At 48.7% G+C, this 16,754-nt stretch overlaps 3 protein-coding genes across 3 annotated transcripts; all 3 read left to right on the top strand.

Moving 5' to 3' along the window:
- The first annotated feature begins 392 nt into the window (after positions 1-392).
- Positions 393-1,429, top strand: LOC133926211 (early nodulin-93-like). The gene is made up of 3 exons (XM_062372011.1): positions 393-774; positions 896-957; positions 1,041-1,429. Exons 1-3 carry the CDS (start codon positions 711-713, stop codon positions 1,260-1,262), a joined length of 348 nt encoding a protein of 115 aa, XP_062227995.1. The 5' UTR covers positions 393-710; the 3' UTR covers positions 1,263-1,429.
- A 1,570-nt stretch (positions 1,430-2,999) lies between these two features.
- Positions 3,000-4,085, top strand: LOC133926210 (early nodulin-93-like). Its single transcript, XM_062372010.1, has 4 exons — positions 3,000-3,201; positions 3,329-3,390; positions 3,482-3,557; positions 3,673-4,085. Exons 1-4 carry the CDS (start codon positions 3,138-3,140, stop codon positions 3,816-3,818), a joined length of 348 nt encoding a protein of 115 aa, XP_062227994.1. The 5' UTR covers positions 3,000-3,137; the 3' UTR covers positions 3,819-4,085.
- Positions 4,086-8,597: 4,512 nt separating this feature from the next.
- On the top strand, positions 8,598-9,679 carry LOC133926207 (early nodulin-93-like). The gene is made up of 4 exons (XM_062372008.1): positions 8,598-8,847; positions 8,973-9,034; positions 9,127-9,202; positions 9,318-9,679. The coding sequence occupies exons 1-4, from the start codon at positions 8,784-8,786 to the stop codon at positions 9,461-9,463; spliced, it is 348 nt and encodes a 115-aa protein (XP_062227992.1). The 5' UTR covers positions 8,598-8,783; the 3' UTR covers positions 9,464-9,679.
- Positions 9,680-16,754: the final 7,075 nt, after the last annotated feature.

Raw genomic sequence — 16,754 nt, 5'->3', positions numbered from 1 at the left:
CGAGTCCACGCCGAACCCATGCAACAGATCGACTGGATAGCAAATTCGTCTCGTCAAAACTCAAGAGTCTCAGACCGAATAATGCATGGGATTAGTGAACAGCAATCACCTCGGAATAAATACTACTCAAGAGTCTCGGAGTAGCTCTGTTACTTTTCTTTTTTTTTTAAAAAAACAAAGAAAGAAAAGCTCTGTTACTTTTTTGTGCTAGCCTACTGATTAGCCCCCCACGTAACTCCTCACAAGATCACATTGTTAGCCGCTCAAATGACGAATCCTGTGTCTCCCTAACCACAGTTTTCAGGTAACCCATGAGCACAAACAAGGCTTAGCGGAGTCCCGGCCTGTCCCGGTCTCCCAGTAAAGCAGCGAAGGGACACGGTGCTGGGCAGGTTGGCCACCAACTTGCACGACTCGAAGCTCCGGAGGCAGAGATAGACCGGCCGGCCGGCTCGTGGGTTTCGCCCAAAACCGTGGCCGCGCCCGCCTTCCTCTCGCTCCGGTCACCATGCAGCTGCGGCCGCCACCTTCTCCTTCGGCTGCTGCCTATAAGTGCACGGCCTCTTTGCAAGCCACATCTCATCTCACTCTTCGCCAACTCTTCACTACTGCTGCTGCTACAGATAGGAGTAAGTACTCACAAGCTCTCTGCTACTCTTTCTGAAGATCCGTCGCAAGCTTGCGCATCTTAATCCACTCTCGGAGGGGAGATGTCGACTGTGACCCGTGCCTACCTGGACCAGAGGCTCGCCATGGCCAAACGCTGCTCCAGAGGTAATTACGCGCGCATTCGGCATTTCTGCTGTTCTAGTGCCTGCAGTACATGAGCCCTGCTGTCAGTCAAATGTATAGGTTGGTTTCCTCACACTAGCTCGCTGTGATTGAAAAATTGCAGAGGCAACGCTCGCCGGAGCCAAGGCGGCTGCCGTCGCCACCATCGCATCTGCAGTCCCAACGGTGAGCCTGTCTGTCTGTCTGTCTGTATATGTGTTCCTTAGTTGACGATCGAGCTGTTGTTGATCATGCTACTGCTTGTTCAGTTGGCGAGCGTGAGGATGTCGCCGTGGGCGAAGGCGAACCTGAACCCGACCGGCCAGGCGCTCATCGTCTGCACGGTGGCCGGGATGGCCTACTTCGTTGCCGCCGATAAGAAGATTCTGTCGCTGGCGAGGCGGCACTCGTTCGAGGACGCCCCCGAGCACCTCAAGAACACCTCCTTCCAGGGCGCCGGCCGCCCCCACCCCGTGTTCTTCAGGTCATGAGCACTACTAGTGGTACTCTGCATGTCGTCGATGTCCGGATAACCTACCAGTCAACTACTGCACGGCGATGTGCTCAGAGAAAATATAATACTGTAATACCTTGTATATATTATGTATATTATGTTCCCCTCCAACTTATGAATACTGCAACTTTGTGCTATTTAGTCTCTTAATCTACCCTGAATTTCCTTTGCGCCTTTGATGAGCTTCTTCCTCTCCATGATCAACGTATTACCTTGCCCCAAAAAAAATGTGTGACTGCATTTACCTAGCTCAATTCTACATTGCGACATCATACATCGGTATCACAAATTTGCAAGCAGCAGTGCAGTATACCAGCGTGAATGAACCTAACCATGGTAAACGATGGCGTATATGACGATGAGCTGAACACACTCTATTCTCAGCAGAATATATAGCCTGTCATTCTTCAGAGTGTACTGCTACCAAAAGTCGTGATCAGGTCTAGATCAAAAGGTTAACTAGCTGACTCTTCAAAGACTGGGAGTGCCCGAATCAATCAACTCGAAAGCTCCGGTTTGGTGGTCACTCTCGGGCGACTTCGTGCCGGCTTGGTTAACTGAGAATCAATCATGGGGCCTTTAGGGTCCGTCTGACAGGTTCCAGCTCCTCTTATAAATGTTTTGGTTCCAATTTTTTTAAAATTATTTATTTAATAAATCAGAATTACTTTATGTAATCGCTAGTTTGATGTATTTTGATTCTCAAGAAAACATGACAATTATAATTAATAAGAAGGAAGTGATTCGAAACAAAAGAAATCACATTTTGCATGCTTCATCCTCGTGAGGTAAAAAACATTTTTTATTTGAATTACTTGTCAAAAGCACCTTTTGGCTAGAATTCCACTAATTCTGGTCAGAATCCTAAATGTTTGTTGCTGCTAAACGCATTCTTATTAATTCCGTGGACAACTATGCATGTGTATTTGTAGTCTAGAGTATACTCAGTACCCACTGTCAAGTTCAGACATCAGCAGACACCAAAGGTTACGAAAAGGAGGTTAAATATGAACACTGCCTGATTTCTTGTTTTACCTGAAAACAGTGGATAAGGTCACTCAGATGAGATCTGAAAATCAGAGCAGAAAAGAAAAGAGCCAGCTCGTCAGGGGGATAAGCTATCCGTACTCTCAGTGGGGCGCACCTACTCACGCCACGCGTGCAGCAGCCCACAGACCGAGACGCCATGACGCCCATGGGGCCGGCCGGTCTCTGCTGCTGCACAGCCGAAAACTGGGAGCGCCACCCTGAATCCGCCCCAAAACTGGGGCTAAACCGCTTGTTTGTGTTGCTCGTTTGCCCTTTTCTCCTTTACTTTACCTCTTCATGCATGCCCGGCCGGTTTCGGTGTGTCCCGCCGACTGGTCGCATCTATCTACAGTTTTCAGCGTGTAGTTACTGACTTACAGTGAGTGCAGTGAGTACTGTTAACATTACTGGCACTTGCATTTTTTAACTTGAGTGTTGTACCGTGTCAAACTGACAGCAGTGGTTGATTCTCTCTTACCTTTTTTTTTCCTACCCTTTGGTAGCACACAGATATCGAACCTACCTCAGTTAACTGCGCACATGATCAATTAGGTTTGCGAAGTAGAGAATCTCCACACGCATAGGTGCGCGCCAAAACCACGTCCGCTGCGCCCGCCGGTTCTCCTCGTCCGCCGATCGTTTGGCGTCCCTGACGCTCGCTGCCTATAAATTCCCGGCCTCCCCTGCCTCTTCTTCCACCATCCCATCTCTGCATCTCCCTCGGTTCTCGGACTCTCACTGCTAGCTAGCCACTCGTCGATCCATATATTTTCAGTCCCATTCTACTCACTTGCACGCAGTTGATACTGCAAGATCGATCGGCATGCCGACTGTGACCCGTGCGTCGCTTGACCAGAACCTCGCCCTCGCCAAGCGCTGCTCGCGAGGTACACGCTTAGAGCAGACTACACTGCGCACTCACTAGTCACTAGTAGTGGAATCTAATCTTCCGCTGATGCATTCTTCCTTAGCTGCTTTGCACTGATGCTTGCTTGCATGCATGTCTGCCTGCAGAGGCGACCCTCGCAGGAGCGAAGGCAGCAGCTGTTGCGACCATCGCCTCTGCGATCCCCACCGTGAGTTCATCTGTTTTTGCCTCAGGCTGCATCTGCATCGCGATACCGAGTAGGCCTATACCTTATCGTTTGATTTGCCCTTCTTGTTCAGCTGGCGAGCGTGCGGATGCTGCCATGGGCGAAGGCCAACATCAACCCCACCGGTCAGGCCCTCATCATCTCCACAGGTTCGCATCTTGCTCCAGCAATTACACACGCATTCATCAAAGAATCTGCAGCACTATTCTAAGGAGTAAGCCTGGCTGCAGCTAAATATTATTCTCTTCTTATCCATGCCTGCAGTTGCCGGGATGGCCTACTTCATCGCCGCCGACAAGAAGATTCTTTCGCTGGCGAGGCGGCATTCGTTCGAGGACGCCCCCGAGCACCTCAAGAACACCTCCTTCCAGGGCGCCGGCAGTCCCCACCCTGCCTTCTTCAGGCCATGATCGAGCTACCTCTTGAGCCCGTCTTTCTTCAGGCAATGAGATAGTTATCGATCGAGCTATATATCTCTAGATCACTAGTTCAGTGCCGTCGATGTCCGAATAAAAAAAAAACTACTATATCGATGTGCTCGGAGAAACGGTAGTAGCTATGGGCCTCTCCTGTAATACTAGTATAGTTCTCCAGTGCTATGGGCCACTGTAATTAGCTTGTATTACTTTATTGCTGCTCTAATTAAAAAGTGCTACTGCAACTTTGCGTCACTCAAACCCTGAGCTTCCGATGCCATCTTTCGCCAAAAAAATAAAAATAAAATAAAATCTATTTTCCTCTTCACATCAATCATTGTCGTATTACCTTGCAGAAAAAAAAAGGAATAATTCAATGGACAGCAAATTCAAACATCAACAAGTAACCTAAGCCTTGCTATGATTAGTGTAGGTAGTTTATCTTTTATCTATCCTTGCTTTGGATGATTAGTGTAAGTAGTTTATCTTTTATCAATCAGGAGCTAAATTTTAGTATGTTTTTCTGTCTCACTAAAATAGAATTTTTTTAAAAAAATTCTTTCAGTTCTATTTTTTAAAATATTCTTTCAATGTTAGGTGATCTACTTGTCAATAGGGTAGCATCTATTTTTAAAAAATATTCTTTGATATGTTCGCTTTGCTTGATTCGGGTATAACCTGAATAAATCAGATCTTGGATTATCTTTGAAATTAAGAAGTCCTTAACGATGGTGCTTTCCTCTTCTTGAGTGATACATATCAGTAAAAGGTCGTTGCTTCCCCGACGGTAGAGACATCTCTCTACAAAAGAGTATCTGCGAGTTTGCCGTGAGACTTTTTCTATTGACACATTGGAAAAATATTTCGGTAAGAATTCTATTAGCCCACCATCCTTTATGATGCCTGCGAGCTTGCGAAATGGTGCGAGTCATGTCAGTATCATAGTTGAAATAACAACCTATCAGCCTATGCATTATAAACCATACCACTCTCTTGGATTTTCACTATCTTAGAGCATAATATCGTGGAACCATTTTCTAAATTCACTAAGTGGATCGAGACCGAGCTCGTCACAAAGATCACCGTAACAGCGATTAAGTTCATACGAGAGCTGGTAGTACGATTTGTCAGTCCAAATCGTATAGTCACGAACAACGAAACACAATTCGCTAGTAGTGCTTCCTAAGAGTACTGTGAAAAAATCAGGACCAAAATTTGCTATGTGTTTATGGGTCAACTACAAAGCAACGGACATGTCAAAAGGGCGAATGGGACGTTGTGTGGACAAACTCCCTACAGTACTCTGATCGTTGCGAATAACCCCTAACTGGGTTACAGCTGAAACCCCCTTTTTCCTGGTTTTTGCGTCGAAGCAATGCTCCTATTGAAATCGCCCTTCAGTCGTCCCGAGTCAACAATTACTCGGAGAATGACCAAGTTGTACTACGAGAGGATGACATAAATCTGATCGAATAGTTCCGTGATCATGACCGAATGGTGCAGAAGCAAACACTGGTCGTAGGTGATCTTATCCTTAGAAAAAATCCAGAATAAAGCTAAACTCTCCCCCAAATAGGAGAGACCCTACAAAGTGATCATCATCACCTGACCTGGTGCGGTCAAGCTAGCCATGGAAGACGGTCGTAAATTACACAACTCCTAAAACATTGTCTTGTTGTGTAGGTTCTATGTGTAGAGTCGTTTGAAGACAGGCTCATGTTTCTATTTTGTAGGACCTTCTGAATGAGTGTGGATATAGCTTTTAAGTTCTTAAATTAAAAAAAAACAGACTATTTTGTAAAACTTCACAACAAAGCCACGAGATATATTGATGCTCCAAACACAACACAAGACCACGCTCAACGGTCACTACGGAACTGAATGACCAAGATTCTAAACGACCAGGAGGCTGGAGACAACGACCACAAAGCCACAAGTCCTCGCTAGGGCCAAGCGCTACTCGCCACCGACGGACATGTCGAGCCGTGTCTTGTTCCGCGCATAAAGAACCTGACTAGCATGTGGAATAGAACAAGAACAGACGTCTAACCCCCACTAGTTTTCATTCATAGAATGGTTAGGTTAAAGACTGACTAGTTACATCCAATCGGACTAACTATCCTATTACATGTCTGCCATCTCCTCTCTGACTCAAGTAGCTAGCGCAAAGTTGATAGAAAGGGTTTATCGAACTCTCGTCTCTATTTTCCCTTAAATGAGTCAAGAAACCTCTTATATTCCTCCTCAGAGCAGCAGCTCACCACTCCGAGGATCAGACGACGACCGGCATAAGGTCCAGGGAAGGTGCTCGACACAAAGACCCTGTTAGGGCTGCTGACCGGCGCCAGCACACCTAGCAGACCATCCTTCCGCTTCATCTCTGACTCTTCCTATTCATCGATCTCCTTCTCTATTAGGTCCCAATTGACCCCCTCCTCGACATCAGAGATATCGATGACCTCGGCCAAGGGATCCGCCCGGGTGGGAGATCGAGATGGACCGGAAGGGGGTGGCCTTCTTTGGAAGGACGTGAGCTCGATGGTCGTCGGCTTTAACCTCGCAAGCATACCTGCGATAACTGCTGCCTACAGAAGCACCATGGTGAGCGGATCCAGAGCTGAAAGTGGCTTTGCCCCCGCCGAGCAGTCCAATATCATCAACCTCTCCGGCGATGAAGAAAAGGAGTACACTATGGCCTCAGGGTCTGCCAACACTACAGAGCAAAACACGGGATGGGATGGAGGCAAATGGACTCTAGGCACTAAAGGCTTAAATGTGAGAAGGAAGGTGAAGGGGTGGTTTGAAAGGCCATCAAACACTCATCTTTTAAACCACAGTGGCACCCCGACCAGCGCGGCCTTCAAACCGCTCGAAGTCTGAGAGGCTGCACAGAAGAAACTAAGAGTCTTTCAGGTCTAACGGCAATCAGTGTCTCTCTCGTACCCTCATTTTTCCCCTCTCGGGACATTTAAACCTCCCCACGTGACGCAAAGTTCAGAGTTGCACTCTGAGAACTGACGGTGTCAACGACTACTCCCTAGGCAGATAATCTGCCTGGGGCTCAAGTGGTGTGACAAGATTGGATCACGATCACAAGAAAGCTTAGAGGCTATTGTCGATATATTGAGTAAAGGAGCATCTTGGCAAACGGGTCCTGCGAGGGATATAATAGCCAGAGACGTATATTTCCTAAAACAGGTCGGTCGCACGAACAGGGTATGGTTCATGCGACTAAGGCATACACGACTATTCTCCCTGCGCCATCGCATAAACCCGTGATCGGCCTCACCGGTCGCAGGACTGGATCTGACACAACATGTCCAATCGCATTTATTGATATCCAATTAAGTGTTTTGCTTCCCGAGCCACCAAATCGAGTGGACGAAGTCATGAACGACGCAGAGGAGCATTGTCCTATTTCGTACCATTAAATGCTATGGAGTGAGACTTTTGCTGGTCGACGTGACGCCACATGACGGATGGGACGTCATCAGCAGGCCAATCAAGTAAGTAGTCGGAGATAACACAGAGGAGCATTGCCCCATCCCGTAGCATTGAATGCTGCGGAGCGGGACTTTGCAAACCAGCACAACGTCGCACGACGATGGGATATACTAAACCCTTCGAGCAAGTGGACACGTCTGGTCCTCCGTAATGATGGCTTGAGTTAGATATTATGATGAGCATGATTTTCTGTTTAGACCCACATGTAAATTTTCGGGATGAGAACCTCGTTTGTAGAAAAAAAAAGTACAAATTAAGTCTAGCAAACAGATAGAACTACCTCTGTAATCAGTTAAGATCCTCCATAACTCAACACACAGGGTATAGAGTTATTATCCTTCAAAAGATTTGAACTTGTATAACTCCCTGTATCACTAAGTACATCGTACGCGCACACACGTCAATTTCTAAAATACTGTTCACAGACTCACTATTCAATCTAACTGAAATCATTATCAGGACCTATCTAATTCAAAGACACATGAAAAATGCTGCTACCTTAATCCGACGGCGTATTTACAAAGGCGTCTGAAATCTCTCGCCTCAAATGTAGGAATCATGAAAAAGAAATGGCCGAGCCCGTCAGCGGATGAGGGTACTCTACGTGGGGCGCACGTACTCACGCCACGCGTGCAGCAGCCCACAGATCGAGACGCCATGACGACCATGCGGCCGGCCGGTCTCTGCTGCTGCACAGCCGAAAACTGGGAGCGCCACCCTGAATCAGCCCAAAACCAGCACAACAACGGACAAGTCGGCATATAATCCTCAGAAAAGCTAGCCATTTGTTTGTGTTGCTACTCCAGTTTGCTACTTGCCGCCCCTTTTCTCCCCTTTAGCTCTTCATGCATGCAGCATGCCCGGCCGACTGGTCGCGTTTATCTACAGTTCCAGCGTCTAGTTATAGTTTCCGACTTAAGTACTCTTAAAATTAATGGCACTTGCATGTTTTAATTTGGGTGTTACCTGCACATGCAGCAGAGACATGTGTCCCGTGTCAAACTGACTGCAGTGATTGATTCTCTCTCTCTCACCTTTTTCTTAACCTTTTGGTTTGGTAGCACACAGATGTCGAACCTAGTAGTCCGGTAGTACCTAGAACGAGATTTCTTTTTCGAACTAGCCCACCTCATCTAACTGCGCGCATAATTAATTAGGCCCAGAAATTTACTTCCCCCCCCCCCACCCCCTCCTTTCGCCATAAAACCACGTCCTCCACCGCGAAGCGCCCGCCGGTTCTGCTCGTCCGCCGATCGTTTGGCGTCCCTGGCGCTGCCTATAAATTCCCGGCCTCTCCTGCCTCTTCTTCCACCATCCCATCTCTGCAGCATCTCAGTTCTCGGACTCTCACTGCTAGCTGCTGCTGCTGCTCACTACCAGCTAGCCACTCGCCGATCCACTTTTCAGTCCCATTCTACTCGCTAGCACGCAGTTGGTACTGCAAGATCGATCAGCATGTCGACTGTGACCCGTGCGTCGCTTGACCAGAAGCTCGCCCTCGCCAAGCGCTGCTCGCGAGGTACACGCTTGGAGCAGACTACACTGCGCACTCACTAGTAGTAGAATATAATCTTCGGCTGATCTGATGCATTCTTCCTTAGCTGCTTTGCACTGATGCTTGCTTGCATGCATGTCTGCCTGCAGAGGCGACCCTTGCAGGAGCGAAGGCAGCAGCTGTTGCGACCATCGCCTCTGCGATCCCCACCGTGAGTTCATCTGTTTTTGCCTAAGGCTGCATCTGCATCGCGATACCGAGTAGGCCTATACCTTATCGTTTGATTTGCCCTTCTTTGTTCAGCTGGCGAGCGTGCGGATGCTGCCATGGGCGAAGGCCAACATCAACCCCACCGGCCAGGCCCTCATCGTCTCCACAGGTTCGCATCTTGCTCCAGCAATTACACACGCATTCATCAAAGAATCTGCAGCACTATTCTAAGGAGTAAGCCTGGCTGCAGCTAAATATTATTCTCTTCTTATCCATGCCTGCAGTTGCCGGGATGGCCTACTTCATCGCCGCCGACAAGAAGATTTTATCGCTGGCGAGGCGGCACTCGTTCGAGGACGCCCCCGAGCACCTCAAGAACACCTCCTTCCAGGGCGCCGGCAGTCCCCACCCGGCCTTCTTCAGGCCATGATCGAGCTACCTCTTGAGCCCGTCTTTCTTCAGGCAATGAGATAGTTATCGATCGAGCTATATATCTCTAGATCACTAGTTCAGTGCCGTCGATGTCCGAATAAACTACTACATCGATGTGCTCGGAGAAACTGTAGTAGCTATGGGCCTCTGTAATTATCTTCGCTTGTATTATTGAAGCTCCAACTAAAAAGTACTGCAACTTTGCGTTACTCAACCCTGAACTTCCTGTGCCTTTTGATAAAGGTATGTGGTTTCATTCCATGCTACATTGCGACATCGCATATCCGTAACTCCAACAAATTTGCAAGCACCACGAATCAGCGTGAGTAACCATGGCAAACGGTACTATCTATATATGACAATGAACTGAATACACCACCTAGCAGCATATATTGCATACCATTCATCACAGTTCATTTGGGAAAACTGCGATAAAACTAGCTCAAAACGTTAACTGATTGGCTCTTCATAGAAGTGGCAGTTCCCAAATAGATCAGGTTTGCTTGGTTTCCCACTCTCGGACGACTTAGATGCACGCGCCCGATTTTCTCCGACACTGCAAATTAAGAAGCTCAACTTCAGAGCTAGCTAGTAGGCCAAACGGCACACAAGTACCATGTACATGTTTGGATTCAATTCAAGCTAAAACATAACGAAAACGTTGGTGTGTGATCATTGTTCGTCGCCTGATCTTCCTATGATATGAACGGGACGAATGAATGTCAAGGCCTTAATCACCCCATCAATCATGGGGAAAAGGAGAGAAGAAGAACACGAAACAGAATGGAGAGTTTGAATGCAACAAATCCAAATGGAAGGGGTTGGGTTTAGTTTTGCCCTCATTTAGTTGCTTCAAGCGAGATCCAAACAGTGGATAAGATCATACTGGGACGCGATCTGAAATTACATAAAGAAGAATCCCAGCTCTGCAAGGGGGGATAAGCTACCCGGCCGTGCGCACGCAGCAGCCCACAGAGAAAGACACCATGACGTCCATGGGGCCGACCGGTCCCTGCTGCTGGGCAGCTGAAAACTGGGAGCGCCACTCTGAGTGAATCCGCCCCAGAACTGAGGGCACAGATCGCCCCCGGAAAATACACCTCGCATGCCACTTGCGCACTTACGGTCTATATCGGACATCTTTCTCACCTAATATTTATATATTAGTTGATTCTCCCATCTAATTTATTATTTTTTTTATCATCATTCTAATACGAATTTCAATATAAATAAATAGTACTAATAAATCATACATACGCATTTATACCTAATAGAATTTTCGTGATCATCCTTGTACGAACGAGATTGACGAATAGAGAGGATGAATAGTCATCTTAACAAATTTCTTACAAAATTGATAGTCTTTTTCTATTTAGATTACGCAACATATCTCAAAACTCAAGCGAAAATAAAAATAGAAATGAGTTTTAACAAAAGAAAATCGAAACAACACGACTCCACAGATAGTATATGAACCATATATTCTATTTAAGATCAACTCATATATCTTAGCACTCGAAAGATCATAATTTGCAAATAAACAAGAAAAGATAAACACCGAGCAATTAAACTTTCAAAGTTAATTATCTATAGGTAAGAGAATTCAAGACCACATCATATAAATATATGTATGCGAATTTTATATCTCTAACAACAAGTAAAATGATCTTATAAGGTGCTGAAATTTCAACCAAAAAATCAAAACGAAAATCAAAACCAGAGACAAAAAACTTGCAAACCTACAATAAAACCAATAGAGAGAAACTAGAATTAGGTAATTCAAGCATATGTAAAAACATAAACTTCAGTACTCAAAGAGATTAGCTCTATTTTAAACGGATTACAAAGATTTCTCTCTCAAAATTTACACCTATTATATAATCTAAACACTCATCTTTCTCTCCTTTAAAACCTTAGCTCTAAGCTCTCAAATAGGTGGTATAAGGGGGGCTCAAATGACTGATTTAAACTCTTTCATAGTCTTACCCCTTTATTTATAGATTAGAAAACTTGACCTCTAAGTTTCTAATTTTTTTTTCTAAAATACTACTATTTTATAGTACAATCCTACATATCACTAAGGGCATTTTGGTACATTTTTCTCTATTTATCGGACGGTCGCGGCACCTTCACGACTTAGTTTTGCCTTGACGCAAGCTTCACAATGCTACCATGTACTCCTCTAGTCCTCCCACGGTTTTGAAGTTAAACCGCGAAACCGTCTGCACGCTTCTCAAAGCGTGACTCGCAGCCTTGGTTACACCTCGAGCAAGTGTTTTAATGTCGGCACGTGTACTCTGTCATGCGATCCTGACCACCGGCAAGTCTCTCCCGCTCCCGATCCCTTGGACCGACTTGTCACTTGCATCGGTATACCCTTCGCTTGACTTTGTCAACACGTTGTCTCCATCCGCCTTCAATATTTTGCTTGAACTTCACGCGTTCAGCTAGAATCACCCTTAACTCCGCCTGACCTCCTTAATCGTCCGGCACCAAGCACTCGGTTTGACCCCGATCATCCCACCGTCGACCACCAAATTACATCAATCACCTACACACCATAAAACAAGCAAATCTATTTCTCTAACTCCAATTTCAGTTAGTCTATAAATCAATATGTTCAAATAAAATTTTAAATCAATTCAAATCACATCAAAAGCACATACAAAATCGAAAATTATCAAAACAAATAAATACCAATATCAATCACTCATCATAAATAAACTAAATTACATTTCAACTCAGTTTATCAGCCATCACGAGAAAATTAAGCATGCATGCTACTTGCCTCTCTTTTACTACATTACCTTCCCGTGCATGCCAGTTAATTCAGTTCCAGCGCGTAGTTGCAGACTTACAGTGCTTGCAAAGTACAGGGATTTGCAAATGTATTTTTTTTTAACAAGTGGTCCGTGTGTTGTATATATATTCACATGCAGTCATGCACGCTGCAGTCACAGTGGCCTGACTTGTTGGCTGTTGACATGTGTCCTGGCCGGCTTCATGTACCGGTACTATACGATTTTCTTTTTTGCAAAACTAACCTACATTGGCTAGGTTTGGGTCATTGGCAAATCAAAGTCAGCATTTCTTGTGAATCTCCATGCATAAGTAGTGGATCGACGGTGTCAGTTGGCATGGATAGATTCCTTTTGTTTCCATTGGCCGGTGAGAAGTGCAATCCTCTCAAAAAAAAAATACTTGACCTGTTAGATATGACACGGTCTTTTACATATACATTTAATAACTATTTTTTACTAAAATATATTTATAAAATCAACAAACTTACTATGATTATGAAAAAAATGAGACAAATCTTCATATATAATTTTCATGTTTTCAAAGTAAATACATTAACGTCAAGTATGGATGATCGAATGGTGTATAACGTAGAGTTAAGAAAAAACTAGGTAGATATCATTATAAATATGTATATATTGAAAAGTATTATCATATGTGAGAGTGACATACAGAAACTATTTTTCATGCACGCGCTGCTTTGCTCACTCCGTTCCTTAAGAGCGTGTTTGGTTCCTCTGCTCCGCTCGTGCAAGCATCGAGGCATGCAGTCACTAGCGTGAGATGAACGTTTGGTTGCCTGAACCGCTGGCTCGCGCTTGCATCCGCCCATGCAGGCCCATCGCTCCAGCCTGGCTCGGTGCGTACGCAGAATTCGGTCGTATCCACGGGGCCTGCTCGGAACGGTGCAAATTCACTGTACATATGAATTTTTTTATTTAACTCTCGATTTTATTTAAGGGTGCAAGAGTGGTCCAAAAATTCTAAATATTTTCATGAGCGAACTAGAGCTCACTAGCAACCCATTTTAATTAGTTTGATCCAAAAAGCCTAAGTTAATATTTAATTAAAATTCTTCAAAAATCATAAAAAATCACTAATATTCTTATTATATGTTGTAATAATTTATAAAAATATTTTCAACCCTAGTTTATTTGGTAAAAAAGTGAGTTCTTTTGTATTGCAACGTATACTCATACGGGTAACTGTCGGTGTATTCAGAACCAGGGGTCCCTAAGTCCCGAGGCCAGGCCGGCTATCCACTACATGTCACCACCCTGCGAGGTAAGAAAAAGCTAAATCCCGGGAGAAGGTGCTCGGGGCCACCGCCTCTGGTCCCGAGCACCCCAGTTCCCCGATGATCTGCAGGGTCCAAATACTAAGACCAAAGTGCTCGGGAGAGAGTGCTCGGGGCTGCACGTGGCAGCCCCCGAGGACTCGGTGCCCCGAAGGTCCCACCGCAGTACTCGGGAGAGAGTGCTCGGGGCTGCACGTGGCAGCCCCCGAGGACCCGGTGCCCCGAAGGTCCCACCGCAGTACTCGGGAGAGAGTGCTCGGGGCTGCACGTGGCAGCCCCCGAGGACCCGGTGCCCCGAAGGTCCCACCGCAGTACTCGGGAGAGAGTGCTCGGGGCTGCACGTGGCAGCCCCCGAGGACCCGGTGCCCCGAAGGTCCCACCGCAGTACTCGGGAGAGAGTGCTCGGGGCTGCACGTGGCAGCCCCCGAGGACCCGGTGCCTCGAAGGTCCCACCGCAGTACTCGGGAGAGAGTGCTCGGGGCTGCACGTGGCAGCCCCCGAGGACCCGGTGCCCCGAAGGCCCCACCAAAGTGCTCGGGAGAGAGTGCTCGGGGCTGCACGTGGCAGCCCCCGAGGACTCGGTGCCCCGAAGGTCCCCACCGCAGTGCTCGGGAGAGAGTGCTCGGGGCTGCACGTGGCAGCCCCCGAGGACTCGGTGCCCCGAAGGTTCGCGCAAGATCATTCAACGACCCGAAGGGTCCCGTCGTCAGGGTGTCATCCAGTCAAAGGCCCAATGCCGCATTTAATAGGCACGCGCGGTCTGACATCCTGACATCCTCAGCTGCCCACGCCCCAGTGTCAGACCCTGCCATGCACTAGCAGGGGGCCGTGGGTCCATTAAATGCACGGGTCCCGTCCCGTTTCATCCAGGTGCCTCGGGATAACGTTGCCAGAATCGAAGCACTCCGCCTGCCACCCTGCCCTGGCAGAAGAACAAGACAGGGTGGGCGCACTGGGCACCTCTGAGGCTGACCGGTGGGCCCCTTTTAGGGCGCCCCGAGGCTTCCGCAGCGGCTGGTGGTCGAATGCGCGCCGCATTTCTCCACCGCCCCTGTCACTTCGCCAAAATGAAATGATTACGCCTTTCTCCGTGGCACCTTGGCATTCGCGTCCCCTCTTTCCCATTCAGGATATGTTGGGGTCGGCGCGCCTATAAAAGGAAAGGATGGAGAACACTAAAAGCGAGGAGAAAAAGGCCTTCGACCACCAGACGACCAACAATCTCCGACGAACCAGGCCAAAGATAGATCGACAGACACTCGAACCAGCACAAGTTAAGCTAGAACATAAGAGCCTCAAGCTCTTTGTAAACAGCTCTCCCCTTAGAACCAGATACCTCCTTGAAGAATTCCCTTCAAGGATAAATATAGTGTTCATACAGGAGTAGGGTGTTACGCCTCCGTGCGGCCCGAACCTGTCTAAAACCCGGCGTACCCACTTTTTCTTGCATTAGGGTGATCGTCTCCCGCCGGCCATCACATTTATTTCCGTTCCCGCTTATTTCCCAAACAAGTTTTTCCAGGATCATCCCCCCGGCCGAATCTCTAAAAAGGGGTCTCTCGGGATCCCTGCGACAGGAGTTCACTCTCCGACAGCGGGCGCGCCAGGTAGGGGGGAATATCCGTGGATTGTTTGTTTCACTTTTTTCTTCACAGGAAAAGATGGTAGGTGGGCACCGTCTCCAGCGTTCCGGCTCCACTTCCAGTAACGGAACGCTGCCCCACGAAGAAAGCCCCGTCGCTGCTGCGTACCCGCGGCAGCCGCCATCCACGCGTGCGGCTTTTCCCGCCCAAGGGGATCAAGGCGCTGGGCCCATCAGCGCCGCCGCCGCTGCCAACGTACTTTCCGACCCCCAGCAGGTGGTCGGGACCCCGGCCGCCAGGTCTGCCTCTGGACCACGTCGGGTGCCGCCTCGGTGCAAGCTCGCTTTCAGTGAGGCCAGCCCAGGGAGCGCGTTGCTTGCAGCACAAGCTCTCCTCAGACACCCGCCCATTCAGGCCACGCCAAACACTCCGGAAGGCCGGTGGATGCAAGACGTCGTCGCTTTGGTCGGCACTGCTCGTCGCCAGGTGCAGGCCGGGAGTCCTCGCGCCACTTCTCAGCACGGTGCCGCCAGAGCCGGCTCCTCAGCGGGCAACACCCGCACGGGCCTAGGGGTCTCCAGGCGGAGTGCCGTCCCCCTGGCCATGTCCGGAGCCCGGGACCTTCGTTTGCACCTTGACGAGCGGAGGGGCCACGAGGATGCCCGAGTCACTCTCGAGCGTCAGCGGGAGACCCGGCAGGGGGTTGGGGCAGAGGACCAGGCTTCCTCTCTCCCGGCGCATGACCACCGAGGATCCCCGGCTCGCCGCTTCTCGCCACCAAGAACCCCCGCTCGTGCTGCGGGGTACGGCACCGGTTGCCGTGCCTTCACCACCGAGCTCCGTCGGGTGAGGTGGCCTTCCAAGTTCCGCCCCGAGCTGCCGGAGAAGTACGACGGGTCCATTGACCCCGTCGAGTTCCTCCAGATCTACACGACGGCCGTCCAAGCGGCCGGAGGCAGCGAAAAGGTGATGGTAAACTATTTTCATGTTGCCTTGAGGGGTTCCGCCCGCTCTTGGCTTATGAACTTACCCCCAGGATCTATCAGCTCCTGGGATGACCTGTGCCACCAATTCGTGGCCAACTTTCAGGGCACGTTCGCACGTCCCGGTCTGGAGTGCGACCTCCACGCCGTCCAACAGCAGGAAGGGGAGACGCTACGGTGATTTATACAGCGTTTCAGCCAGGTTCGCAACACTATTCCGCGAGTGGCCCCCCATGCTGTTATTGTTGCTTTTCGGCAGGGTGTCCGTGATGAGCGGATGCTCGAGAAGCTAGGTACGCACGAGATCGAGACCCCTGCGGAGCTTTTCGCACTGGCCGATAAGTGCGCCAAGGCTGCGGAGGCCAGGGCATGGCATGCTCCTCGCCCCGTTTCCGACCAGCCAAGTTCTTCCCGCTCTGATAAGCGGGAAAAGAAAAAGAGAAGGAAGCGCGAGGCCGCTCCCGTTGAGCTAGCCCAAGTCCCCGCTCACAGGGAGCCGCAAGAGCCCGATCGCCGGCAAGAGCGTCGGCCGGGTGTTGATCGGCGCCCCGTCAGGGCCCCTGCTCGGGCTCCTCCTCGGGCCTCTGTGCCCGCGAGGGCCCCGGCACCGGCTAGGGCGTCAGCTCC

The sequence above is a fragment of the Phragmites australis genome, chromosome 8 (genome assembly GCF_958298935.1).
Source record: "Phragmites australis chromosome 8, lpPhrAust1.1, whole genome shotgun sequence".
Taxonomy (NCBI): Eukaryota; Viridiplantae; Streptophyta; class Magnoliopsida; order Poales; family Poaceae; genus Phragmites; species Phragmites australis.
This window is presented reverse-complemented; position numbering and strand designations above follow the sequence as displayed.